The 27,224-nt window shown below is 37.1% G+C and overlaps 1 protein-coding gene and 1 pseudogene across 50 annotated transcripts in view; both read left to right on the top strand.

Annotated features, from left to right (window-relative positions):
• The window catches only part of ANK2 (ankyrin 2), a 330,735-nt gene that overhangs the window by 145,794 nt on the left and 157,717 nt on the right, over positions 1-27,224 (top strand). For all 50 annotated transcript variants that reach the window (XM_038581813.1, XM_038581821.1, XM_038581822.1 and 47 more), the window contains exons 3-4: positions 16,975-17,073; positions 18,415-18,513. In XM_038581813.1, coding sequence (XP_038437741.1) covers positions 16,975-17,073; positions 18,415-18,513 — 198 coding nt within the window. The remainder of the gene's footprint in view (positions 1-16,974; positions 17,074-18,414; positions 18,514-27,224) is intronic.
• On the top strand, positions 6,219-7,059 carry LOC111093688 (annotated as a pseudogene).

Below are 27,224 nucleotides of genomic sequence, written 5' to 3'. Positions count from 1 at the left end.
AGCTAAGCTTGACATGGATATGATAATAACATTCTAGAATGCATTATGGAATACCTTTCTAATTTTGACACACTTGTACATTCTATGTCTAGAAAGGAGATAATTTTTCTCCTTAACTACTGACTTATAATGAGAGACTGAGATATTTCCTATTCCACAGAATACCAAATAGAATTAATGAGAAACTGAAGTTTAAAGAAAGCTAAATAGGATTATAATATAGGGTCCATAGATTTTTAAAAGATTTTATTTATTTATTTATTTATTTATTTATTTATTTATTTATTTATTTATTCATGAGAGACAGAGGGAGAGGCAAAGACATAGGCAGAGGGAGAAACAGGCTCCCTGTGGGGAGCCTGATGCAGGACTTGATCCCAGGACCCTGGGATCATGACCTGAGCCAAAGGCAGATGCTCAATCACTGAGCCACCCAGATGTCCCAGATTTTTTTTTAATTGTAGGCATTAAGAGTATAATTTCTGAGCTAGAATCACCAGGTAGGGCAGCCCCGCTGGCGCAGCGGTTTAGCGCCCCCTGCAGCCCGGGGTGTGATCCTAGAGACCCGGGATCGAGTCCCGCGTCGGGCTCCCTGCATGGAGCCTGCTTCTCCCTCTACCTTTGTCTCTGCCTCTCTCTCTCTGGATGAATAAATATTAGAATCACCAGGTAGATCCTAACCTAAATATTAGAATCACCAGGTAGATCCTAACCCATAATATTTAATTGAAGATTTGTAAATGAGTTAATGGAATTAAAAGCTTAGAACCACACCTGACACTTAAAAATAAGTTATAATAAGTTTTAGCTATTATTTAAATACTTTGCTGCTGACTTTTAAAGCTAATATTTAAATCTCTTTAACCCATGACTATTATAAGTACCTCAAATAATTTCTTTTCTTTGAGCTTCATATAATGCTTTCCTTTAGCACATGTAAAGTCAAATATGAAAGGAATAATTTATCCATTATTTCTCATAAAAATTAACCAAAGTAATGAGTCCGTGTGTAAACATTTAAATTAGGAGAGTTAAAGCTTTCAGTCATAAAGTAGTAGCTCTTTGAATTATTGACAAGGATGATTACTAATGGACCAGGTTCCCATTTGTTTCCTAGGTTTCATTAGAACTGAAAATACTTTTTAAAGTAAATCACTTCTGCATGAATTACTAATTTCCCTAATCCAGGTAAACATTATATGTTAGACTCAAAAATGCTCAATTCAACTCATTCTATTTAACCAAATCTCGATGATAGAAAACAGGAGTTAGGAGTATGTGAATTTATTACTTCTTGCACCTAACCAGGAAATCATAAATATTTTACATTTGTATATTATTTTATAGATTTGAAATAGCATAAACATACATGATTTTATGTTCTTTTTAAAATAACTATCTGGAGTAGGTAGAGTGGGAAATTTCCCCGTTTTACTAATGAAGAAACTAAATCGTGTTGTTAGTAATGGAGAGAAGCTAGGAACTCAGGTTTTGCATTGCCACCACTGCACCACGTGGCCTGTCATAGCCTGGGTATGCATGCGGGTCTGCAGTGATTTAGCCCATATTCTCAAAGTGAAGAACTCTGTCGTGTCTCATCATCATCCTTCCTGTTTGCATCACAGCACTCATCTAAAATAGGAATTATTTAGTTCGGAAATTCAAACAAGCATACCATAAAAACCACTCCTCTCTTCGAATGGTCTTGGTGAGAGTCAGGTTTTTGCTTATTTGGTCTGAGAGGACATCTAGTTTCCCTAAGATGCCCTCTTGTCTTGGGTCTTGCCAAAACCTCCTTAGCTTTTTGTAGTCTAGAGTACTCTGTGTGCACACACACTCTCTCTCTGACACACATGTGTGCATGATTGCATATTGAAAAGTTTCACCAAAACCAAAGCCAAACAAAAAACCTCAAACAAAATCAACACTTGCTCATCCACAGTACACTCTATTTTTTTTTTTTTTAAGAGACAGAGAGAGAAAGCATGAGCAGGGTGAGGGGCAGAGAGAAAGGGAGAAGCAGATTCCCCACTGAACAGGAAGCCCTATGTGGGGCTCAATTCCAGGACTCCAGGATCATGACCCTGAAAGCAGATGCTTAACTGATTGAACCATCAGCTCCCAGGTCCTATTTTTCTTTATTCCACTTTATGTTTTAAAATGTTGATTGGCAATCCATTAAATAGATTTTATGACCTACTATGCATCATGACCTACATTTTGAAACTTGGCTTAGAACTTAATTATTTTAGCTTAAAAAACATAAATTTTTAAATTAGATCAAGTTTGGATTTTTGCTATTCCTATTTTGGTGTTGAGGATCTTTGAGGCAAAACACTTTACTTTTGAGAATTATGGGGTCCTTCTCTGTAAAATAGGATAATGTGATATGTTATATGTTAAATACAAAATATAATAATGACATATGTGTCATTAAGGTTTTCATTGTTTGATTTATGAAATATTTATTTCTCAGCCCTTATAACCTCTTCATCCCTCTTGATCTTGGTAAGATTTTGAAGGATTTTCACAACTCTTTCTTCTTCCAGGCTACCTCATAATCATATCTAATGTCTCTAATTCTCTATATTTTGAGATAATACCGTAGAAAGATTTGATGGGGCTGGACAAGGGAGAAAGACCTTTGGCCCAAAAGGGAGCAACCAGCCAGAAGCACTACAGATTTCTGAGTGGCCCTGGATCATCCTGGATCTAAGGATGAAATGGAGATCTGGAAGTGAATTTTACAAAGTAATATTTTCAAAGCATTCTTTATCTAAGCATTTTCCCTATGAAATGATCAATGAGCTACCAAATCCTAAGTTCTATTGTAAATTAACAAATACCTTACTAAAATTCATCATTTGGGAATTACAAAGAAAGCCTTGAAGATCTGAGAATAACTCACTAATAAAATAAGTTTCCTCAGGGGTCAACCATAGTTTGATTTATTTTATTAAATTAGAAACCTTTGGAGACCAACCTAAGGCACAGTAAAATCAGTTAAAATCAGTTAAAAATGACACATTATTTGCTTTGATGTTCCCAAAGTTCTAAAAACTGAATGAATCTTTAATTCCATGACAGTGAGTAGTCTTAGTTTGGAACAACCCCATAGAAGAGGTAGGAAACGTGCAACTAGAGTATAGCTAGGTATAAGGAGTAGAAATTGGGTTAGGAATATATAAGAGGTTATTTTTGTTTTGAGTCTGCGTTCTTTTTCTCAACGTATAGATAATTTCTTTTGCTAATATCATTTATCTCAATGGAAGTATGAAATCATATTTCATGATTACTTGTATCTCTCTATGTGGGCATGTAGTTCCTCTTGAAAAGAAGATACTGGTTTAAGACATCTCTGACACAGGAACCCCATTCAGAGTGGGGGTGTGATGGAGATTGGAGGTCAAATTTCACTTTCTTTTTTTCTATTACTGCCTTTTGTCCCCATTTGCTCTCCTTCGTTTTCTTCTAATATTTTTCAAGAATTCATGTATTCCAACTGCCTCCTTTCAAATATTTACATTTTAGTAGATTTAAGGAAGCTATGTAAGTTAGTTGTACTTTTCTGATATTCGTTGGACAGATTGGAGTACCCTAAACTCAACATGTGAGATTTGTAGGGATCCCTGGGTGGCTCAGCGGTTCAGCGCCTGCCTTTGGCCCAGGGTGTGATCCTGGAGTTCCGGGATCAAGTCCCTTATCGGGCTCCCTGCTTCCCCCTCTGCCTGTATCTCTGCCTCTCCCCCTATGTCTATCATGAATAAATAAATAAACTCTTTAAAAAAAAATGTGAGATTTGCAAAGTAGAATAGCTAGAGATTTGAAAAAAAAAACATAGACAAGTATATGTAGCACAGAGATGATTTTCAATTGTTTAATAATAAATATTTTAGGGTACTTTGGGAGCAGAAAATATGTCACATGTCCCTTAGAACCTAGCACCTAGAGATGACCACTTGGTGGGTGCTAGACAAATACTTGTTGGTTATGTATTTGTACTAAGATGCAAAACAGCTTAATGGATTTTGATGCAAACATTTAACCTTTATGTATATTTAGCTTTATGTATGCTTACCTTCTTGAATCTGTTCTTCACCTTTTCCAGATGGACTGCTCTATTTCTTTTCTGTATGTGCCAGAAATGTACCTAATGCTTGAATGGCTCTATAATTTTTTGTTGTAGATTTTTTTTTTTTTTTTATGATAGTCACAGAGAGAGAGAGAGAGAGGCAGAGACACAGGCAGAGGGAGAAGCAGGCTCCATGCACCGGGAGCCTGATGTGGGATTCGATCCCGGTTCTCCAGGATCGCGCCCTGGGCCAAAGGCAGGCACCAAACCACTGCGCCACCCAGGGATCCCTATAATTTTTTGTTAAATGTCACATTTTTTTCTTTAATAATTTTTTAATTTTTAAAAGATTTTATTTATTTATTCATGAGAGACACAGAGAAAGAGAGAGAGAGAGAGAGAGGCAGAGACACAGGCCCCATGCAGGGAGCCTGACATGGGACTCAATCCTGGATCTCTAGGATCAGGCCCTGGGCTGAAGGCGGCGCTAAACCGCTGAGCCACCCGGGCTGCCCCTCTATAAAAATTTTTATTGGCTACCTGTTCTACCTGAGGTTTCATGCACTTCTTTTATATGATCATAGAAAAGCAGTCAATGGGCAAAATATTTCATAAAATCAACAAGAGAAATAGTGAAACAGCTTACTCTAAAATCTGATTATAAACAAAATGTTATAAAATTGCTTTATAAAATTTTAACAGAAGTGCTAAACAAAAAAAACTCTACCCTTTAAGATTGAGTAATTTGCATATGGTTGGGCTCCTGGGTGGCTCAGTTGGTTGAGCATTTGACTTCATTTCAGCTCAGGTTGTGATCTCAGGGTTGTGATAAGAAGCCCCACTCTAGCTCTATGCTAGGAGTGAAGCCTACTTGAGATTCTTTCTCTCACTTTGGCTCTTCCCTCTCCCCCAAATTTTTACACATGGTTGTTTCTTTTTTTTTTTTTTTTTTTTAAGTTTTTTTTTTTTTTTTTTTTTTTTAAATTTATTTATGATAGTCACAGAGAGAGAGAGAGAGAGGCAGAGACACAGGCAGAGGGAGAAGCAGGCTCCATGCACCGAGAGCCCGATGTGGGATTCGATCCCGGGTCTCCAGGATCACGCCCTGGGCCAAAGGCAGGCGCTAACCCGCTGCGCCACCCAGGGATCCCCACATGGTTGTTTCAAAGTAGCACTAAGACCTACCTTCCTCTTTCTTTCTTTCTTTCTTTCTTTCTTTCTTTCTTTCTTTCTTTCTTTCTTTCTTTCTTTTCTTTCTTTCTTCTTTCTTTCTTTCTTTCTTTCTTTCTTTCTTTCTTTCTTTCTTTCTTCTTCTCTTTAACTATTTGGTATATTTAGTCATTTTAATGATTTTCTTTAGAAATAGTGTTATCCAAAAGTTGTAGAATCAAAGGTGATACTTTGGCTGGGATTCACAGATCTACAAGCCCTTCCCCACAATACAAGCTCAATGAATATTTATTGATCATTTCAAAAGACTCAAATTCATATTATTTTATCAACATTAATTTACATAAAGCCAATAGCAAGGACTTATCTATAGTAGCCTGCTTTGATTGGTTCCCATTTAGTATGTGGTGACATTAGTTGGTAGGGTCAGCCCTGGGACTCCCAGGTACAGGAGGACCTACAGTCCTGGGGACTGGCACAGGCATCCTGGACAAGAGTAGCAAGGAATGCTTGGAGGAGATGGAGGTGGAGATTTAAGCAGAAATTTCTGAGGGTTATGGTACTAGAATCCCAGTTATTGTGCCTGCTGTACCCAAGGTCTCCATGGTAATACCCATACAGGTCCCAGCAGCTCCTGTGATTCGCCCAATTATTGTAACCAAAACATAACAGCAGGTCCAACAGACTCTTAGACTCATGTTTCTCCCGTGGTGAGTGGTTCACTTAGCTTTTGTCCTGGTGATTTGAGTCACATGGGCAGTCCAGGGGCTCAGGAAGCCCTGTTCTTATGGCATGCAGCTCTGGTTCCCCAGAGGACCCCTATCCTGCATCTGACCTTCATTTCCCATTTACTACAGAGAGCAGATTATGTTCTTCCCTCTGCAGCAGGTAGTCACCCCACCTCTTTCTATGCGGGCCCTCCCATTAGGTCCTTGTGGGACCTGCCTTCAATGGCTGGCTCCCACTTCCTGTCTCCATGGCTGCTCTAAGGCCTCCCCTGGAAGGGCCAACAACACCCCATGAGCTGTGCTTAGGCCTTGGCATTGGACCCGAAAGAGAATGAAGAGGCATGGTGGCAGCAGCAGCTGGGCTAAGGAAGACTAGTACATTGGTTGTGGTGGAGGCAGGAGGCACTCCAGCTGGTCCTAAAGTCATTGGGCTCACCCTACCAGGGGGCCTGTCCATGCTTTTTCCTGAGCTTGAGCTTGAGCCCCACCCATTAGGAGTATGAGAGGGAAGCCTACTGCCCCCACTATGCCTTTCTGGATTCTTGTCTCCAAGTCCATGGACCTAACCGCCTTGCCTTGGCTTCATGGCTTTGGAGGTCCCAGAGCCTCTGGGTAAGGGCAAGAAGGAAAGAAAGCTAGAGAAGTTGAAATGCTACATTTGTTTGGCACCTGGGAGGATCCTAGCCTGCTGGAGTGGAATGCAGATGACTTCCACATCTTCTGTGGGGATCTGGGCAATGAGGTGAATGTTGACATCTTGGCACACAGCTTCAGCCACTTCCCATCCTTTCTTAAGGCTAATGTGATCTGCGACAAGTCTGAGGCAAGACCAAGGGTTAGTCAGCTTTTGGACCCCAGCAACTATGCACAGACTATGTGTGCTCTGTGAAGTGAATGGGAAGTGGTGAGCTCGTGCCCCATCAAGCCTCACAAGAACAGGTGGAAGAACTGGAAGCTGGACGTGATGTGCAAGAAGCAGAAGGAAAGAAATCAGACCTAAGAGAGAGTCTGTAGCCAAGCACCTTCTCCCTCCCCTCCTGGAGGCTGGCTTCTCTCCACAGTTCTCTTTGGAAAACCCCCACCTATTCACCCACACTGCCGCCTCCAAACCAATTTCAATAAATTTACATTCATTTTAAAAAAAGGCTAAAACAATGGCACACAATTGTTGCTCATAAACATTTATTTCTTTATCATTGTCCTTGCATTTTCATTGTCACTATTATCATCATTTTTTAAATCAGATCTTTAGAGGGCAAACAGGTTAAGTGATATGCCTAAAGTCACACATCTAGTTAGTAGCAGAGCGAGGACCAGATTGCATTTCTTATTTCCAACACCATGTTATTATTTCTGTAGTTGACCACACTGTCTTTAAAAAGGGAAAACAGAAAGATAAAAGGAAGGGAAGAAAGAAAAAGAAAACAATTTCAGTGAGTTGCATACAAATGAAAAATATTTAACCTTTTAACAACTTTAAAAGGAAAGATTTCTTTTTTCTTTTTTTTTTTAAATTTTTTATTTATTTATGATAGTCACACACAGAGAGAGAGAGAGAGGCAGAGACACAGGCAGAGGGAGAAGCAGGCTCCATGCACCAGGAGCCCGACGTGGGATTCGATCCCGGGTCTCCAGGATCGCGCCCTGGGCCAAAGGCAGGCGCCAAACCGCTGCGCCACCCAGGGATCCCAAAAGGAAAGATTTCTAATCAATGCCAAGGATGATCTTCCAATATCTCATACAATTGTTTGTTTACTGTATATTTATCTATTTTCCTCCATATTTGCTTCATCAGAGTTAGAAAACCAACAGTTTTTATTCTCAAGCATGCTAAAGATATTAATTTACTGTTTAGACTAATGTTTCCCAGGTTTAATCAATTCTTAGATTTTCCTCAAGATTTTTTTGATTTTTAAATTATTTTCAATTTTCATCTAAGTTGTTTCCAAAGTGTTGGTTAGTATGTTGAGCCAATGAGTAGCTAATTAGAATCAGCAACCATAAATATCAAAGCATAATTACTGTCTATAAATCCTGCGAGATAGGGAGTAATACATCAAATACAGTGAAAACACTTTGCATAATGCTGTTTTAAGATACAAAAGGTCTGAAGAATTTTGATAGTAATGTTTTGATGACACAACTCATGTACTGTGATTCTGATATTATTAAAAATGAAACTAAGCAACATAAAGGCAAAAGCAAGGAAAAGAGGAATAGAGAACCTTGTGGTAATTAATTCTGATGGATACTGAATTTATTCTGTGTTTCTTAGAAATTAGAGAAAAAGACAAGCACAGTGATTTATGCAGTTTTCCTAAGTTAAAGTTCAGTAAACAGAAGCCTAGAGGCTCTTCCTCTTACTAAACTTTTTCTGTTATTGAACTCAACAATAGTTAATCCAGAAAACCCATATAAAATAAACACAAGGGTATAAATGTTGCTCAAATGTACATTTCTTATATTTCTTTATAATATATAATGATGTTTTATAATTCAATGATCCATTTCTGTAGGGAATAGAGATAACATAATCCAGTACATTGTTTTGTGGTGATCTAACTGAATGTCTAATCTGATATTAATTTAAGGGAATGAATAGTTATTGTTTCTGTTAAATATGAGTTGTTTCAGAAGACTCTTTGGCTGGAACTCAGTAAGCTCATGATGCGTATTCTAATAAATACAGAGACTGACAATATTTTATGTTTTGGATATGTGCCTCAAATACTATATGTGTGGGAAGCACTATTGGGAGAGTCCTAGAACATGCCCTATATTTGCACCCAGATATAAAAATTCTGACTAGGAACACCTGGATACCTCTGTCGGTTAAGTATCTGTTTTTAGCTCAAGTCATGATCTCAGGGTTCAGAGATCAAGCCCCATGTTAGGCTTCTTGCTCGGTGGGGTGTCTGCTTGTCCCTCTGACCCTCTTCCTGTTTGTTCTCTTCTTCTCAAATTAATAAATAAAATCTTAAAAAAAAAAACTAACTAGTTAGGTATGTCCACTTCCTCATTCCCTGTACCTGACAAAGTGAAGAATATCTTACAACAAAATAACATCCATTGAAATGTAGGCCAGTACTACTATTTGACCATGGTAAGCTAAAGCATGTCAGTGTGGCTCCTGTGGGAAATTTGATTTTTAGAAACATGACCTTAGGGACTAACCAAAATGGGTTAACTGCAAAATATATTCTCTAAGAGTTAGCTGCGTTGAATTACTGAATGGGATTATTTATCACTTTTCATTTAAACATGATTAACTTATATGTTAGCTTATATTCACAAGATAAAATAGTTTTTGTTTAAGTCTAGTTGATACTGAGTTGCTTTTCCTGATAACAATCACTCACCATATTCAATTGCTTATTAAATCTATTGAAATTCTAGAACCAAAAAATTAAGCATAATGCAAGTTGCTTGTCTTCTTTTTCCTACAGCTCATTCAATAATATGAGAGCAATAATATGATAGTCCCAATTTGGTTGCATTTTAAAAGAAGGCAGATTAAAAATTTATAGCATTTATAACTAGAATGTCATGCATCATGTCTTTTTAACTACTCTAGTTTTAGTAGTATTAGTATTACAGAAATCTTAAAAATACACATATATCCTGAATTCATTATACATGTTACATACAGTTTGGTTTCTGAACAATTCCCTCATATGGAAAATTTTAATCATATTCTTGACAATGTTTTCAATAAAATGCAACTGTATTTCAGTGATTTGTAGCAGGATCTTTTTGCCTCCAAAAATGGTACTTTTTCATTGGAAAAAATTTTTAACATAGAGCATCAACCTTGTAATTTTTTAAAAAATATTTTATTTATTTATTCATGATAGACACACAGAGAGAAAGAGAGGCAGAGACACAGGCAGAGGGAGAAGCAGGCTCCATGCCGGGAGCCCGATGTGGGACTCGATCCCGAGACTCCAGGATTGTGCCCTGGGCCAATGGCAGGCGCTAAACCACTGAGCCACCCAGGGATCCCACCAGCCTTGTAATTAATTGAAAAGAAAGCTAGCTAATTTTTGAGGAAATGTTCTATTCTGTTTTGTGGATTTAAGTGTTTCTTTGGTGAAAATAAAGTCAGCTACATTTTTAATTCATGAAAAGAAAGCTGTGGAGGAAACTAAAATAAATAGTTTGTCATTGGAGTCCTCCTTAGGATAGCTTCACCTAAATACGTTTAACGTAAATATATATTTGAACTTTATAACTTTTCAGACTATGTCAGCTGTATTCTATTTGAGATAGTGTCTTGTTAGCTTTGTCAATTTTTTAGAAAAAGTTTTTGTCAATGTTTATTAAAACATGAAAATAGAATATCTGTATTCTAGTGGTCTGGTCTACAACAAGTTAAACCTTTCAGCTGAGCCTGATGCTATAGAGTGAAAGGAGAAAGACTCTGCAGAAGGGAAATTAAGAAGAGTATTGTAAATCCTCTAAACATCAGAGTTGGCCACTCATGGAATTGAAGAAAATTTTACCCCTTTTATTCTTTTTAAAGATTTTATTTATTTATTTATTTATTTATTTATTTATTTATTTATTTATTTATGAAAGAGAGAGAGTGCACGCTTATACACGAGTTGGGAAAGGGGCAGAGGGAGAGGGACGGATAATCTCAAACAGAATCCCCGCTGAGTGCAGAGCCCAATGTGGGGCTTGATCTCAAGACCCTGAGATCATGGCCTGAGCCAAAACCAAGAGTCAGACACTCACCCCACTGAGCCACTCTGGCACCCCAATATTATACCTTTTAAACATCTTAATTCTCAAACTTACCTATTTTAAATTAATAGAAAATTATATTCAGAATGCCACTGTTGAGATCATTTTCAAACGTCTAGACCACCCATTTTAAGCAATACAGGATTGGTGATTAGTTAATAATGCTTGACTCTTTATAAAAATAAAAAACAAACAAACAAACAAACAAAAAACCAAAAAACTTGTAAACAAGAATACCTATAGACTGATCCCACATGAAGACCAGATTCAGGCCATTGTACCTTAGAGAAATTGACCATTGGGGAGCCATTTTTCCAGTTCACATTTTTTAAAGATAAAACTGCTTTCAAACCTGAAACTTTGGCATGCAAACAGTGATATTGCTGGTAAATGTTTAACAAATGGCTCTTAGGGTGGGAGGAAAAGAAGTCTTGATGCATATTATTTGTTGATTCGCATAGTAAAGCATTTCCATGACAGGATAGGAAGGTGTGATACTGAGAAATATTAAATTAAGGAACTAAAAGAGAAATCACTGGCAAATATTGAAAATGGTGAGGAGATGCTTTATTATTCTTTTCCCTCCCCTTCTCCTTTTTCAAGTGATTGCAGCTCAGAAGCCATAGGTTCAGTCTGAGAAAATCTTGTAACGGGTGCAAGGGTATGAAAATACCTGACTTTGGGTATCCTAAATAGATTAGGTTTTGACATTCATCCCTGACAAAATCCAAAAGTAGAGAGATGAGTGGGGGTGAAACAAGAAAGGGATGTATTTCAGAGAAGCCAGAACAAGCAAGACAGCAGGCCAATGTCTCAAAGACTGTCTCCAGAGTGCTAAAAATACTTCTAGATTTATATAAGAAAAATGTGGGACAGAAGTGGGTGGGTGCATGTAGATGGGCAGTAAAGGTCAGGTCCATCATTGTCGAGGGGTCAATCATGCCAGGTCTCACTCATGTCAGATCAGGCACTTATATTGCTTGAAGGGTAATTTCAGTTCCCATCACGGGATGCTTTGCCCACTAAATCGTTTGCCTGAGTTTAAAGATAAGCCGGAAAGAACTTAATGAGTTAGAAAGTACAGACTGAGGTCAAAATGGAGGTGGTTCATGTCCTGTCTTCCTTTCCTTTCTTTCTTCTTTCTTTCTAAATATTTTATTCATTTATTCATGAGAGACACAGAGAGAGAAGAGGCAGATAATAGTTCAGAGGGAAAGCAGGCTCATCACAGGGAGCCCAATGTGGGACTCGATCCCAGATCCCAGGATAATGCCCTAAGCTGCTGGAGGCAGATTCTCAACTGCTGAGCCACCCAGTAGTCCCTCAAGTCTTCTTTCAATTTGATCTATTTAGGATGGTTAAAGGACTCTGAAGAACATAAGGTAAGAAATCCTCCAGGGATGACTGGGTGGCAGTGGTGTAGAGCCTGCTTTCGGCCCAGGGTGTGATCCTGGAGTCCGGGGATGGAGTCCCATATCTGGCTCCCTGCATGGAGCCTGCTTCTCCCTCTGCCTTGTCTCTGCCTCTTTCTCTCTGTGTCTCTCATGAATAATTAATAAAATCTTTTAAAAAAAGAAAGAAATCCTCCATATTCCCTCAATTGGGAATTTTAATTAACAAGTTAAACTTTTATTTTAAGTTAAATAAATATTGACACCAGATAAAATAATTACTAAACAGTAAACATGATCCACTGAGAAAATTCTAATGGGGCATAAAAGTTAATGAAGATAAATATTTTTTTTCAAAAACTAAAAGAGAATTGCAGAAGAACAAATCAAATGATTCCCCATTCTAGTCTTGAAGAGGAACTTCATAAAGAATGGGTCAACAAAGGGTTGGGGGTGCAGCTGCCTGAGTGGCTCAGTCAGCAGAGCATGGAACTCTTGATCTCAGGGTTATGAGTTTGAGCCCCATGTTGGGTGTAGAGATTATTAAAAAAAAAAAAAAAAAAAGGAAGAAAGAATGGATCAACACAGATGTCATATATGGAGAGGTTTTGTTATTTGAACAAGCCAATGTTTGCCCCTCAAGTAAGAATGCACTGAATTGTATGGCATCAGATTTTAGAAAAAAGAAAATGTAACCAAACCAACGTGAGTTCTCTCCTTGGTGAGTCACAGATATACCAGCTGGAGTTGTTGCACGAAGTAAACTTTATTTGCAGCAAATAGGGAAATTATGGGCAATAACTTACACAGTTGTGACTTCACTAGCATGCATTCCTTTTATTTAGGGTTAGAATGACTAGATAGAAAAGCCTTGTCACTGTATGTAGAGGCAGGTGTAAGGCCATGTATGCACCTTAAAGAAAAAAAAAAGGAAACGTGCCTGTTTACGCCTTGTATGTTATGTAAATGAAGCTTGTACTCCTCTTTGTGTGGAGACGTTAGCATTATAATGAGGTAAATGTAGTTATCAGTCATTCTAGAGGTCACTCAATGGTCCACCTATGCAGGCTTGAGTCAGGGGTTAAGCACAAACTGGTCTGGGTGATCTGGGCCAGCTGGAGGTCTTGGCAGGCAATTCCATAGCTGAGAAGTGGTTTTGGTTTCCAGTTGCCTGAGTTAAGAGACAAGCTGTAAGGAAGAGCTTACAGGAAAATGTGGGACAAAGGTTGGTGGGTACAAGTGGATAGGAAGTAAAGGTCAGATCTTGGGGTCTAGCCGGTGACAATGACAATTCCAGGGCAGAAAAAAGTCCAGTTGTCCTTTGGGTAGGCTTCAAGCCCCTAGGAAAAATATCCCCAAACCAGTCATCTCTAATCCCATTTGTACAAAAATCCCGATCTATAGAAAGCTTATAAATTCTAGAGTCTTTTTCTTTCCAGTATATTAAATAGTTTTGATTATTTGTTAGGGTGCCTGAGTGGCTTAGTCAGTTAAGTGTCTGCCTTCAGCTCAGGTCATGATCAGGTCCTGGGATTGAGCCCTGCATCTGGCTCCCTGCTCAGTGGGGAGTCTGCTTCTTTCTCTGTGCCTCTACCCCTTTAACCCCTGCTCATTTTTTTTCTGTCTCTCAAATAAATAAATTAAATATTTTAAAAAGTAGTTTTGATTATTTTCAAATGTAATCTTTACCAAAATATTCCCTCTATGCTCTCTTTAGGTTTATTAATTTATCCAACAGTATTAATGGAGTAGATACTATGCGTCAGACATGGGGTGGGCTGAGTGTTATGTAAATCACCTGGTTAGATGTCTCAAAGGTCCTTTCAAACTCTAAGGTAGAAACTTCACATGGAGGCAGATGCAAAAATTGAGGAAAATGAAAGGCAACTTCTTACACTAAACATCTGAAAATGAGGGACACCTTGGTGACTCAATGGTTGAGCATCTGCCTTTGGCTAGGGTCATGGTCCCCTGGTCCTGGGATGAAGTCCCATATCTGAGCCCTCTGCAGGGAGCTTGCCTCTCCCTCTGCCTATGTCTCTGCCTCTCTCTCTCTCTCTCTGTCTCTCATAGATAGACAAATTTAAATAGATAAATTTTAAAAATCTTTGAAAATGAAAAATTCTTTAAATATTAGTTCGTTAGGGGGAGCCTGGGTGACTCAGTCAGTTGAGCATCCAGTTCCTTCCAATTCCACTCTTGGTTTCAGCTCAGATCATGATCTCAGGGTTGTGAGATTGAGCCCTGTGTGTGCGCCAGACTCAGTGAGGAGTCTGCCTGAGATTCTCTCTCTCTCCCCCTCTGCCCTGCGCTCTCTCTCTCTCTCTCTCTCAAATAAATAAATAAAATATTTTAAAAAATATATAAATAAATATTAGTTTGCTAGGCCATCTAACAACTCACAGTGATTGGAACATTTGTTTCTTACTGACTGAAATAGCAGATCCAACTCCAAAAACACTTATGTAATGGTCCATGACGGTAAAAGATTTCTTCCTATAAGCAACTTAAGAAAACATCAAATGTCATGCTGAAAAGTATATAAAATAAAAAGATATCAGTAAAGTTAAAGGCTCTAAAATATCAGGTTAATTATCTCCTTAAAAATTCCTACCTTATGATCACTGCTTTCCCTTCGTTATGTCAAAATAAGTTTACCATTTGTGAAGTAGTTTAGGTCTACTTAAATTAAGTACTTCCTGTTACCAAAGAGATTGGTTGTTAATACTTTTTTTAAAGATTTTATTTATTTATTAATGAGAGAAGCAGACATATAGGCAGAGGGAGAAGCAGTGTCCCTGTGGGGAGCTGGATGTGGGACTAGATTCCTGGACCCCGGGATCATGACCTGAGCCAGAGGCAGATGGTCAACCATGGAGCCACCCAGACTCCTCACTGAGCCTGGAGCCCACAAGGGGTCAATCTCACAACCCTGAGATCTGAGCTGAGATCTGAGCTGAAACCAAGAGTGGAATTGGATGCTCAATTCCAAACCAGCCACCCTGATTGTTGAATAATTAACTCAGAAAACAACTTTGGTCTGGTAAAGGGAGTGGAAAACAATTTTTATCATTTATGTGAAGTTAACACAGTTAACATTATTTGCATGTTGGTAGAACACAGGAATCATAAAACTATCTTTTTCAAGTTTTTGTTATATTGTTGATTCATTTGCTAAATTTTCTAGGAATGACAAATTTTGAAAGTACTTAAATTCTAATAATTTTGTGCTGGTGAATATATAGAAACTGTGACATGCATGTATTGATAGTGCAACTATATTGGCTACTCAAAGTTAAGTTTTGTTGAAAAACCAGGACCATGTTTTGCAGGAAGGAAAACAAGTATTACTTTATTTTTGAACCAAATATAAAGCCCTGAATGCTTTCCATAAGAAAATCATTCAGTGTAAAATATACAGTGACCACAAACAGGAAATTTGCCAACTAACAATTTGTATATGTATTTGGTTTCCTTATATGTGTTCAAAAACAAAATTCAACTAAGTAGATTTGAAGATCTAATTAGCTTTATCATATAGTTAATGAAATGGCCAGCATCCCATCTAGGAGCTCTAAGGAGTGGCACAAAAATGGAACTTTTTTATAGGAAGGACAGTAGGGCAAGAAAGTTACTAGCAAAAGAAATGTTCCAGGCAAGGTCATTTTCCCTTAAGGAAAAAACAGGGGGGTCTTACCATTTAGATTACCTCATCTTCCTTTGGGGAATGGAGAGGGCCCATGTGACAGATTACTTCATTGGCACTGATAATAAAAGTCCAGATTGACTGGTTAAGTCACTTTGGGGAGAGGTCAATATAGTGTATGTAGATACCATTTTTAGTTAAATTGTCAAAGAGTTTTTTCAGTGCTATGATGAGTAATTTTTCAGGAATCTAGATAGATGTGAATCAGATATTACAGTCTTATCAAATTAGAAGATAAACTTCAAATTTTTTTGGGAAAAAACCTCAGAGCAAATTAGTGATAATGGTGCTAAATATCTTTTAAGTATAATGTTGTCATCGCAAAATTGTTGTACCTTAGAATTGTCGTACGGCTTTTTAATCACTCTTTATGAAAAAGCCATTCCTTCCCATTTGTTAAAAAGTAAGATTTATTTAAACTCTGTATTCTAGAAACTGGAAAGAATTACATTTCTGGCTAGTCCAATAAATGATACAGAGTTGCTCTTTATTTTCCATTAGAAAAGTATTTAGATATTTCTTGGTTAAAAAAAGTTTATTGAGAAAAATTGCCAAGTCCACATTTATTTTTTAAGAGTTTTAAAATTAATTTGAGAGAGAGAGAGAGAGCAAAGTAGGTAAAGTAGCAGGGAGAGGGGAACAGCAGACTCCCCATTGAGCAGAGATCCTGATGAGGGGTTGGATTCCAGGGCCCTGAGATCATGACTTGAGCTGAAGTCAGAGGCTTAACCAGCTGAGCTACCAAGGCACCTCTAAATCACAATTCTAATGGACATTTACCACTTTGCTTCTCTGAATCAAAAACACTGGAAATTAGTCTCTCTGAACTTAACAGCTTCAAGCTAATGCAAAAAGAAAAAGTACAACAAATAGACCAGAGTCTATCTAGTCTCTGGGTTAGATGTGCGCATAAAAATCAGCTACTTTCTGGGCATCTGGGTGACTCAGTGGTTGAGCTTCTGCCTTTGGCTCAGGTCGTGATCCCAGGGTTGTCGGATTGAGTCCTTCATTGGGCTCCCAGCAGGGGGCTTGCTTCTCCCTCTACCTGTGTCTCTGCCTCTCTCTGTGTCTCTAATAAATAAATAGAATCTTAAAAAAAAAAAAAATCTGCTGTTGGCAACTATTACATCACTTCTGAAGCTCGTTTGCTTCTCCTTTCAGAATGGACTCAATGCTCTCCACCTGGCTGCCAAGGAGGGCCACGTGGGCCTGGTTCAGGAGCTGCTGGGAAGAGGGTCCTCAGTGGATTCTGCTACTAAGGTAAGGGTTCATGCCGGTAGAATTTATTTCCTTATTTATTTATTAAAGTTGCTTTCTCTGGTTATGCTTTGCAGAGGTTTGCTGGAACACCAAGATACTTGACAATGCAGAACTGAAATTGAGACTCCTCTAAACTTTGCAGAGTTTGAATTGGTTCATTTAGGGCTTTATCAAACATGAGACAGAAGAATCTTTGTACCTGGTTTCTAATATTTTGTCCTTTTTTCCTTTGGTTCACAGAGAGAATAGATTAATATAATCCTCTATAGACAATAGCACCTCTTTTCCTAAGGTCAATTCATTTAAAAAAATAGACTGATGTAGTGAACTTCTCAGTTGAAATGGGCAAGTAATTTTCATGTTTTAAGCTTTTATGTCTTTTAATGTATTCACTTAACTTGGTAAGAGAATATACAGAATCTTTTATATTGTAATGGAAAGGATATTTTGGATCATGGATTGAATTATTGGGAAAATTTGATTTTGCCACTGTAATGTGTATTTGTACAGAGAAATTGGACTCATTTTTAAAGAAAAGTACCAGAAGTTTGGTTTGCCAGAAACTATTGTTTTTTGTTGTTGTTGTTGTTGTTGATATTCCTTTTACTAAAGTAAACTTGAACCTTGTCTTTGGGGAGTCATTTCAGAAACAACAGATTTTTAAAATATCATCAGAGGCAACAAACATTTGTCTTTAGAAGGGGTAATTTTAATTTGGAGAAAAACAGTAGCCAGTCAGAATCAAGCCTGTTACCCAGGGCTGGATTGTGATTTATGGTTGTGAGAGAAGCAGAGAGGCTGCAGGCCCTCTAGCCTCCAGCTGGAGATTATTTTGATCAGGGATACACAAAAAGAATGCTGGAATAAGTTAGGAATATGGCCAGGTAACCTGGATTTCTAACACCTCATGCATGCATAATTGCCTAAATGTAGACAGGCCCTGCTCATGATATTCAGCAATTCTAGTGGAAATTTAAAAACAAAACCAAAAGCTCTCTGGCAATTGCAAAGAAAAATTAAAATACAAGTTTACTATAGGCAATAAATTGTCACACATCTGCACGTGCACACAAATCCCAAATTTGATTCAATAAGAAATCAGTCTTTTTATGTTCTTAAACACCTCATCAGAATTATGAAGGCTAGAAAAGGAAAACACTATATGGGAGGCTCAGTGTTTTGATGGCAGACAATCATCCCTTCCCGATGTAGGCCACTATCCTGAAAGAATGACAGGCTTTAACCACTGGAAGTAATTAGCAAAATTGAAAATGCCTGTACATTTGATTTCTACAAAATTTGGAAACCTCTAAGATTTTCTATTTTGTTTCTCCGAAACAGAAGGGAAACACTGCTCTTCACATTGCGTCTTTGGCTGGACAAGCGGAAGTTGTCAAAGTTCTTGTTAAGGAAGGAGCCAATATTAACGCTCAGTCTCAGGTATTACATTCAGATTTTCTCTTGTGTAAATGAATTCAAATTATTTTTTAAAAAAGATCTTATTTATGTATTCATGAGAGACACACAGAGAGAGGCAGAGACAAAGGCAGAGGGAGAAGCAGACTCCCTCTTGGGAGCCTAGTATGGGATTGATGCTCAACCACTGAGCCACTCAGGTGCCCCAAATGAATTCAAATTAGAACAGCTATGTGAAACTGATTTAATGGGGTTAGCCAGTTGTTGGGTAGATAAGTTTACTATAAATATTTTCTGTTATTTATTTCAGCCAATTATTTTATTAACTCATGCTGTGGTATTTCTTATTTTTTTGATGTATCATGATCTCCCTCTTAATATAACTGAAAATTTGACAACTGTGGTCTCTCATTTGCTTTAAGTGCATTAAAGAAGAATATAAAGTGGTTTCTTTCCAGAATGACAGTGACATCTGTGAAATATGAATTATTCATGAAAGTTCTGCGTTGCGCTATAAAAGTATTTTCTCTCCTTAAGTTTTAAAAATTCTCAGAAGATTAGCATTCCAGTAGGAAATCTGCTATGGAGTGGGAATCACACTAATTACCTCACACCCCAAATATGGACTTTATAAAACTCCTGAAGGAAACAGGAAAATTCGTGACCCATAGCCTATGATGCATATAATAACAATAAAGCAGATCCTGATTTCTTGAGTGAAAACTATTACTTTGCCCAAAGCTTTACTCTTGGTATCTATTCTGTATCTATGTAGAAACTGAGGTGCATATCTTTATAAATCCATTTATTTTCTCTCTTTTTAAAAGTTTCTAGCCTTCTTTATATCACAGGCCATGCCAATGGGACTACTGGCAAAATAAACCAGTTTCTCTCTATCTTTTCTTTGGGATAATCTTACCAGCTTGCTTTTGAAGGCCTTTGTGTAGGAATAGTTCTACTGATTTTGTTCATTCATTCATCATGCAGATATGGTAGAAATGGAACTCTAGGGCATAAATGGAACAAATGCTGGACCCAGAAAATACTACAGGGCAAAAGTTAGAATCAGCCCTATTTTCTTTGACTGATTATATGGAAGAACCTGTTGAAATTATGACAGACAAGACATTATTTATTTTTATTTCTGGAATAGCATACTGTTTTAAATAACCACATTTTTCTTTTAAAACCCAAAATTTCTTTTAAAACCCAAATAACATATCTCTACTTTCACATTGAGAATATGCCATATTCTAAAATCTTATTAAATGAAAAAATTTTTAAAAATGGTACCATCTGTAAAGAATTCCCATATAGTCTATAAAGTATAATGGCATCTTGGGGCTAGTGACAGGATTTGACAAAATCTTCTGCTCTAAAGTAAGGGCTTAACACCTTTCCTTTATGATAGTAGGAGAACATCTTGTTGCTCTAGAGCAAAAGTTCTCAAACTTTAGCTGGCACCTTAATCACCTGCAGGGCTTGTTGAAACACATGATTCTAGTCCCAGCCTCAGAGTTTCTGATTCAGTTCTGGAATGGGACCTGAGAATTTTCATTCCTCACAAGTTCTCATGTAACGCTGACACTGTTGGTTCAGAAACACTTTGTGAACCACTGCTTTAGAGAATGTAAGAGAAAACTGGGCATAAGAACCTTGCAGTGAGATTCACCTAGTATGGGTTTAACAACGTGCATAAATCAATAGTTTGTGTACTTAAGATGTGTGGAAATGAAAGCCTGGTCAAGTGCAATTGCCCATAGGAGGTTTCTTTTAATGGAAAGTTCACACGCTGTTAGGGCTGTTAGTATCTATAAAAAGCACTTAGTTACTTTTCTCAGAATGATCAGTTGAACATTGTGATTTCATAAAAGTTGACAGGTAGCAAATACTGCAAGATAAATGCTTGTTAAAAGTTATATCAGTTATTATACTGTGATTATTGGAAATTTATATGCTTTGGGGATTTTTCAAGAAGAGCAGGCTCAAACCATTTAATTGGTAATTTGCTTTCAAGAGTCAATGAGCCCATTCTTTATAGTCATAATCACACCAGATTATAATAGATCCTACAGGAAGATTTGTATTGTCATTAAGTGATTAAAATAATCTTTATTTGTATTATACTTAATGAGCTCAATTGAAGATTCATATTGTAGGGAATTCTGACAAATAGCTTCAAACTGATTTTATTTTGTGAGAAAGTTTTAGAATGAGAAAAATTAATAAATAAAATTTAGGATGTTTTTCTAAATGATTAAGTGATTTGATAAGCCCCATGACATTATTTATTATATTGAATTTGGGTGGCCTTCACTACCAATTAACAAAAATTACTATTATTTAAAATATAACTTAATGATTGAAATTAAAATACAGGAATTTATATAAAAGAGGTTGATTATTTTGTTCCTATGTGTGAACAAATCCAAAAGGTATGGTTTCAAGGGCCATGAGAGAGGATATGAGTCCTTCATACCTCATTCTCATTAGTCTTATCTTTTTAAGGTACAGATTTCTTACATGGTGACAGCGGACTTCAGGTCGATGGGTAGGACCATGCTCATGGTAGATAGTCATTTCCTTTTGAGAATCAGAAAAGTGGCATAGGAATGCCAAATGCTCAAGATAAATTCTGAGTTATACTCAAATTGCACCTTCTATACAATATCTTTCCAAGAACACAATGCAAGGCAAATGCAGGATAGTCTGTTACTATAGGAACGTTGATATCTGCCTAATAATTAGCCTTTGACAAACTTCTGAGTTATTTGGAAATGGACCACTAAGGTTATTGTTGAATTAAGAAGATAAAATCTCTCTGAAAAGCTCCAAGGAATAAATGTTCAGAAGTATTTACAGGGCTCATAGGTTATGGAGAGGTATACATCTGTGGATTTTTCTGCATTCTTTACCTAAACTATAAAATCCATGTGAGGCTTACCCTCACATGACACAGTGCCGATTATGGTAGTCAGTGTCCTTAATCATGAAGACTTCCAGGATGCCAGCAGAACCAATTTAAGTATTTTAAGTAGAATTATGTGATCAGTGTAATAACCATCCACCAGTGTTTAAGTTTCTGTGCTCATCAGTGGTGGCAGTGTGGTCTCTACTGAGTCCGTTCTTGGTATGATTTTAAATATTGCTCATACAGTGTAGCTCTCTGGCTTGGTTCTTTGCTCTCCTGGATTTGGTGGCATGGAGATCTCATTTAGACCTCAGTGAGAGCCTTTTTCATAGAATAATGCGGCTGAAAGTCAAATTAGAGTGGTTGGAGGAATGCTATTTGCCTTGAGGATGGTTCCTTGCTTTCTGAAAACACAGCTACTTTCAGACAAGCTTTACTAGTCATATTAACATTTTCTAAACTGTCCTACATAAGTAATGCTGGATGCTATTACTTACTTCTGGCTATTGGTACTGCCATTCATTTGTCACTTTTATGATCTATAAGCCTGTTAGACTCAGGGATGCAACTTTTATTTTTATTTATTTTTAAAAGATTTTACTTATTTATTTTAGAGAGAGAGTACCTGAGTGCAAGGTAGGGCAGGGTGGAGCCCATCATGGGGCTGGATCTCACACAGGACCCTGAGATCGTGACCTGAGCCAAAACCAAGGGTCGGACATTTAACCAGCTGAGCCACCCAAATGCCCCAGAGATACGATTTTTAAAAAAATCATTCCAATTATATATTATAGAAGAAATTTTGAAAAAAATTTTAAAAAGACTCAGGATTTAAAGGATGAGTTCCTTTAAATTTTTGTAGCACTTTTTACCCATTGATATTTGCCTATCTCATGAGGTTTATTTTTTGTAATATATATATATATATATATATATATATATATATATATATATATACAGTTTCTGCAAGGTGGTAAATTTCTTGGGAGCAGATATTTTTCCTCACATTTCTTTATATTTTTAGGATTTGACATAATACCTTGCACACATATGCATGTCTAACGATAAGCTTTGTTGTATATTCCAATCATTCTTAGCAGTAGATGTTAATAATAGTACAATAAATAATACTGACTGCCAGGCACTATATCTAGTAAATTGTGTACATTATGTCTGCATCTTCATTTACTCTGTCCTTATCGATGACAGACTGAGACAAAGATGATGCATTTACTCGCTCATAATCTTTATCCCTAGGCAAAGTTCCTTCTTATAGCTCCCATAACAGTTCTATGTTCACTACAGACTCCACAGAACAGCTTTTATAATTCTTTTTTTCTTCTGGCCCAAACCCTATTAAGGTCTAGGTAAGTAGATTTTCCTGAGGTAGCCTCCATGCAAAAGATTTAAGGTGAAAATTTTCCCTTTAGTATTTTTTGTGAACTATAAATGCTATAGCTTTGCAAAAATGTTCAAAACATTAAGAGATTTTGTTGTTGCTGCCAAGGAAATTTGACATGAGAAATTTCCCCTATTTAATTTTCTCTACAACAAAATGTGACTTTTTATTTCTCACACAAGGGTATTTTTCCTTTAGATTTTTATTATATTTTCTTATGTAAATCATTAAAATTAAAATGTCTCTTGTAATAAAAAGTTACTTTAAAATATCTATTTACTGTTTTGTTTTTACATAGCAAGCTGGTTTATGTGATGCATATTTGACTATAATAATTTAAAGAGCACACTGGATTCTAGAATATGTAATATCTTCATGCAGCAGAAACTAAGTGAAATTGTGGAATGTGGGTACAGTAAAACCTGTGGTCAACTGTATAAGGTTTTTTACCTTATACAGTGGGGCCTGGGATGTTTGAGTTCCCTGGTAGTTAAAGGAAAATGAGATTTCATTAGGAGAAAGGGTGGGCCAGAAACTCCCACAAGACTCTTTAAGAAGTATGTGGAAGAATGTGTCCAGGGAGCTAAGCGTAGGTTAGAATAGAGTCTAGATGCCAAAAAATTGCAATCCTTTTTTTTTTTTTAATTGCAATCCTATAGTAATACCTTACACTCAGCCTCTCAATTTTAAAGTGTACTTTTTATTATTTAATCTCATTTTATCTTTACAATGATGTGAATTGGCAATGATTACTCTCGTTTTGGACATAAGGAAAATTGAGACACCAGCAGGAAATCTCAGGTCTCATAACACATTAGTGATGGAGTTGCAAATCCAGGACCATTTGAAATGGACACCTTCCTTCCAATAGTCTTCTGTATACTTCACTGTTTACTTTTAAGCTTTCTGTACAATTTCTGCCTCTTCTGGGGAGGTTCATGACGTTACTTAACCTCCCACAAGAGCCAGGTCCCTGGCTTAGAGGCTATCCATTCTTTCCGGGTCTAATTGCTCAGATGCTGGGAATAACTAAAAGCATTCCACAAAAGCTAGGTATTTGCAAGTAAAAGGGATTCATGTACACTGGGACACCTATCCACAGTTGGGACTTTTTCACTCAGCCATCCATTCTCCTGGAGTGTTCTTTTACCAAACATGGTTCTTAACACAGTGGAAGACTTAAGTATACTTTCTGAAGTTTAGTTTGTGATGTCTTTTTGATTCATTTTTCGTATCAATGTCTGCATATTTCTACTTTTTCTTGGAATTCCTTATGTTTCAGTATCATGAGGACTCCAGAAACAGTTTTGTTTTCTTTTCATTTTATTTTATTGGTGAGTACAAATAAAATATTCTGACTTGGTATTCTTTATACCATATATTTTTTAAAGATCTTATTTATTTATTCATGAGAGACAGAGAGAGAGGCAGCGACATAGGCAGAGGAAGAGGTAGGCTCCTTGCAGGGAGCCCGATGTAGGACCCAATCCTGGGACTCCGGGATCATACCCTGAGCCAAAAGTAGATAGATATTCAACCTCTGAGCCACCCAGGTGTCCCTCTTCATATCATATTTTACTAAAAAAATTTTTCTATTTTTCTTGAATCATCTTTGCTTATGTTCATTACTCTTTGTTCTTTCAATCCTGGAAATTTCATTCCAAAAAGAAGGCTTTTCTATTTGTAACACAAATATGATTAGACTTTATTTTATTAGCTTTTAGATTTTTAACCCATGACCATTCACGCCAGTTGCAAGATTACATTACCATTAATTACACCCCCAGAATTTTAGTAGTGCATATGCCCACTATATGCAATGATAAATGTCTTGCCAGGTATAGCTTCCAATAGTTTTTTCTTCACTGGCCCTCACCCATTGTCACAAATAATTTGAATTGGGCTGTGAAGAGGAAGAAAACCTACACAGTTGGCCAGCATGCCCATTACACTGAATTGCTTCCATATGGCCATGGAGCCATCCCAGGCTCTCAAAACAAAAACTCGTAATGGAACATTCCGTTCTGTCACACACACACGCACACACACACACACACACACACACATATTGTATAAAATGGGATCTAGGATTACAGATTTTAAAAATTGTTTTGTTTTCAGCATTTTTTCCTCCAAATACATACATATGGTTCTTTCTTAATAAGGTTCTTGGCTATTTTAATTAAGAAAATTATTGGGCACCCGGGTGGCTCAGTTGGTTAAGTGTCTGCCTTGGGCTCAGGTCATGATCCCAGGGTCCTGGGATTCAGCCCCACATCAGTCTCTGTGCTCAGCAGGGAGCCTGCTTCTCCCTCTCCCTCTGCCTGCCACTCCCTCTGCTTGTGCTTTCTCTCCCTCTCTGTCAAATAAGTAAATTCTTTCTTAAAAATTAAGAAAATTATTGTAACACAATTCTCTGAAGTTAAGAGGCATGTACTTGCATTTGACTGGGGATAAGAAAGAACTTAGGATACTAAAAGCTAATAAAATAAAGTCTAATCATGTTTGTGTTACAGAGCCTTCTTGACTGAAAATCAGGTTACTGGGTGATTATACGTTTGTAAGTGCATCTGTGTTCCTCAGCATCCAAGTTAAACAAAGGAAGTGTGCTTTCCCCAATTCCCTTTTCTCTGATATATTTAGAGAAATAATGAGAATTGAGATCTTTAAAATTTTACGTAAAATGGATTATCTCCTATTCTAGTAGAATTTCAACATTAAAAGTAGTAGTCTGTTCACACACACATACACACATCTGAAGAGACATATCATATTTTCATTTTTAATAAAATAAAGCAATTTTCCATTTTTGAAATAAAATTAATACATGTATATTTTGTCTTTATGTTCATTTATCTGGCCACAGGTAGTGCGAAATGACTGAAAACTAGTTGTCAGTTTGTCCTGAAACTTGATGGAAATAAGACATAAATATCATTGAATCTAAGTCTGTGGTAGATGTCCCATTTATTTTTCACTTCAGAAGCCTATCTGTGCCCACTATTATTGCATTTTAAAGAAACTGCATTTGTAGAAAGGTAAGACTTGTAGGGAGAAGAATAAAATGGCTGAGATAGCTCTACATTTCTCTTAATAGAAATAGAGCTCACATTTCGTACAGAAGACGCTTCTTTTTCTATCCTTCAGAGTTTAAATGGAGGATAAGCAACTCTGGTGACAGTTAAAATAGTATAGCAGCAGTCTGCTTCTTACCTCAGATGTCACAGCACAGTGTCTAAGCTCTACAGCAACTGAGATGCTAGGGAGACCTCAAAGCAACCAGCCTTCCAGGCAAAGATCACAAAACAGAACAAAACTGTGAAAACATTATAACACTAAATAAGCTAAATAAAACTTGCCAATAGAAAATTAGTGGGAGTACTCATTCATTCCCCTACCTTCTCCCTCCCTCACTCAGAAGGTATTTGGGTATTTGACATGTGCTCACTTATACTTGCTAGAGATACAAAGATGGAGTTGGGAGTGGGGGAGGCCTGAGGAAGTGATGACTGAACTACTTTCTGTTTGTTTGTTTTTTAACTCATAGATTATTTTTTAAACCTATTTTTTCCAGCTTCAGTGAAGTATGATTGACAAATAAAATTGTACATTTGAAGTATACAATGTGATGATTTGATATATGTATGCGTTGTGAAAGGAGGCCAGGTTAATTAACATGTTCCTGGCCTCACATGTTACCTTTAATTCACTTTCTCTCTCTCTCTCTCTCTCTCTCTCTTCTTTCTTTTTTTAAAATGAGAACGTTTTTGTTCTGTTGTAGCAAATTTCAATTGTACAGTATAGTGTTATCAACTACATAGTAGTCATTGGGTTATACATTAAATTCTCAGAACTTATTCATTTTATAACTGAAAGTTTGTATACTTTACCAGCCTCTCACCCCCCCCCACTCCCTGAGAACCATTTTTGTACTTTCTGTTCCTGTAAGTTCAATTAAAAAAAATAGATTCCACATATAAGTGATACCATGCAATATTTATCTTTCTCTGTCTGTTTATTTCACTTAGCATAATGCCCCCCAGGAACTGTTCCCTTAAAAAAAAGAATTAACATAAAAATCAGGGGTAAGAGGACATGCAGTGTGCTATGGGAAAATGAAACAGTACAGGCAAGAGCCTAAAAGAAATCTGGGAGCTGAAACATGAAAGGGAAATAGGGTATATATGAGGCTGAGAGAGAATATTAGATCCTGTGGGACTCTGTGAGCCATATTAAGGATTTTGTTTTAAGATGTTTATCCTAAGCCCAGTATGAGGTAGAGGTGGGAGGTAGAAAAAGATAAAATTTGGGTTTTGAAATCACTCTGGTGCAGTCTGAAGAACTATAAAAGGGGCATCATCATAATAGAACCTCCCTCATAGTGGTTATGAGAATTGAATTAGTTAATCCATGTACAGCACTTAG

The sequence above is a fragment of the Canis lupus genome, chromosome 32, assembly GCF_011100685.1.
Source record: "Canis lupus familiaris isolate Mischka breed German Shepherd chromosome 32, alternate assembly UU_Cfam_GSD_1.0, whole genome shotgun sequence".
In the NCBI taxonomy this organism is placed as follows: domain Eukaryota; kingdom Metazoa; phylum Chordata; class Mammalia; order Carnivora; family Canidae; genus Canis; species Canis lupus.
Note: the sequence above shows the minus strand (reverse complement) of the source record. Positions and strands in the feature narration are given on the sequence as shown.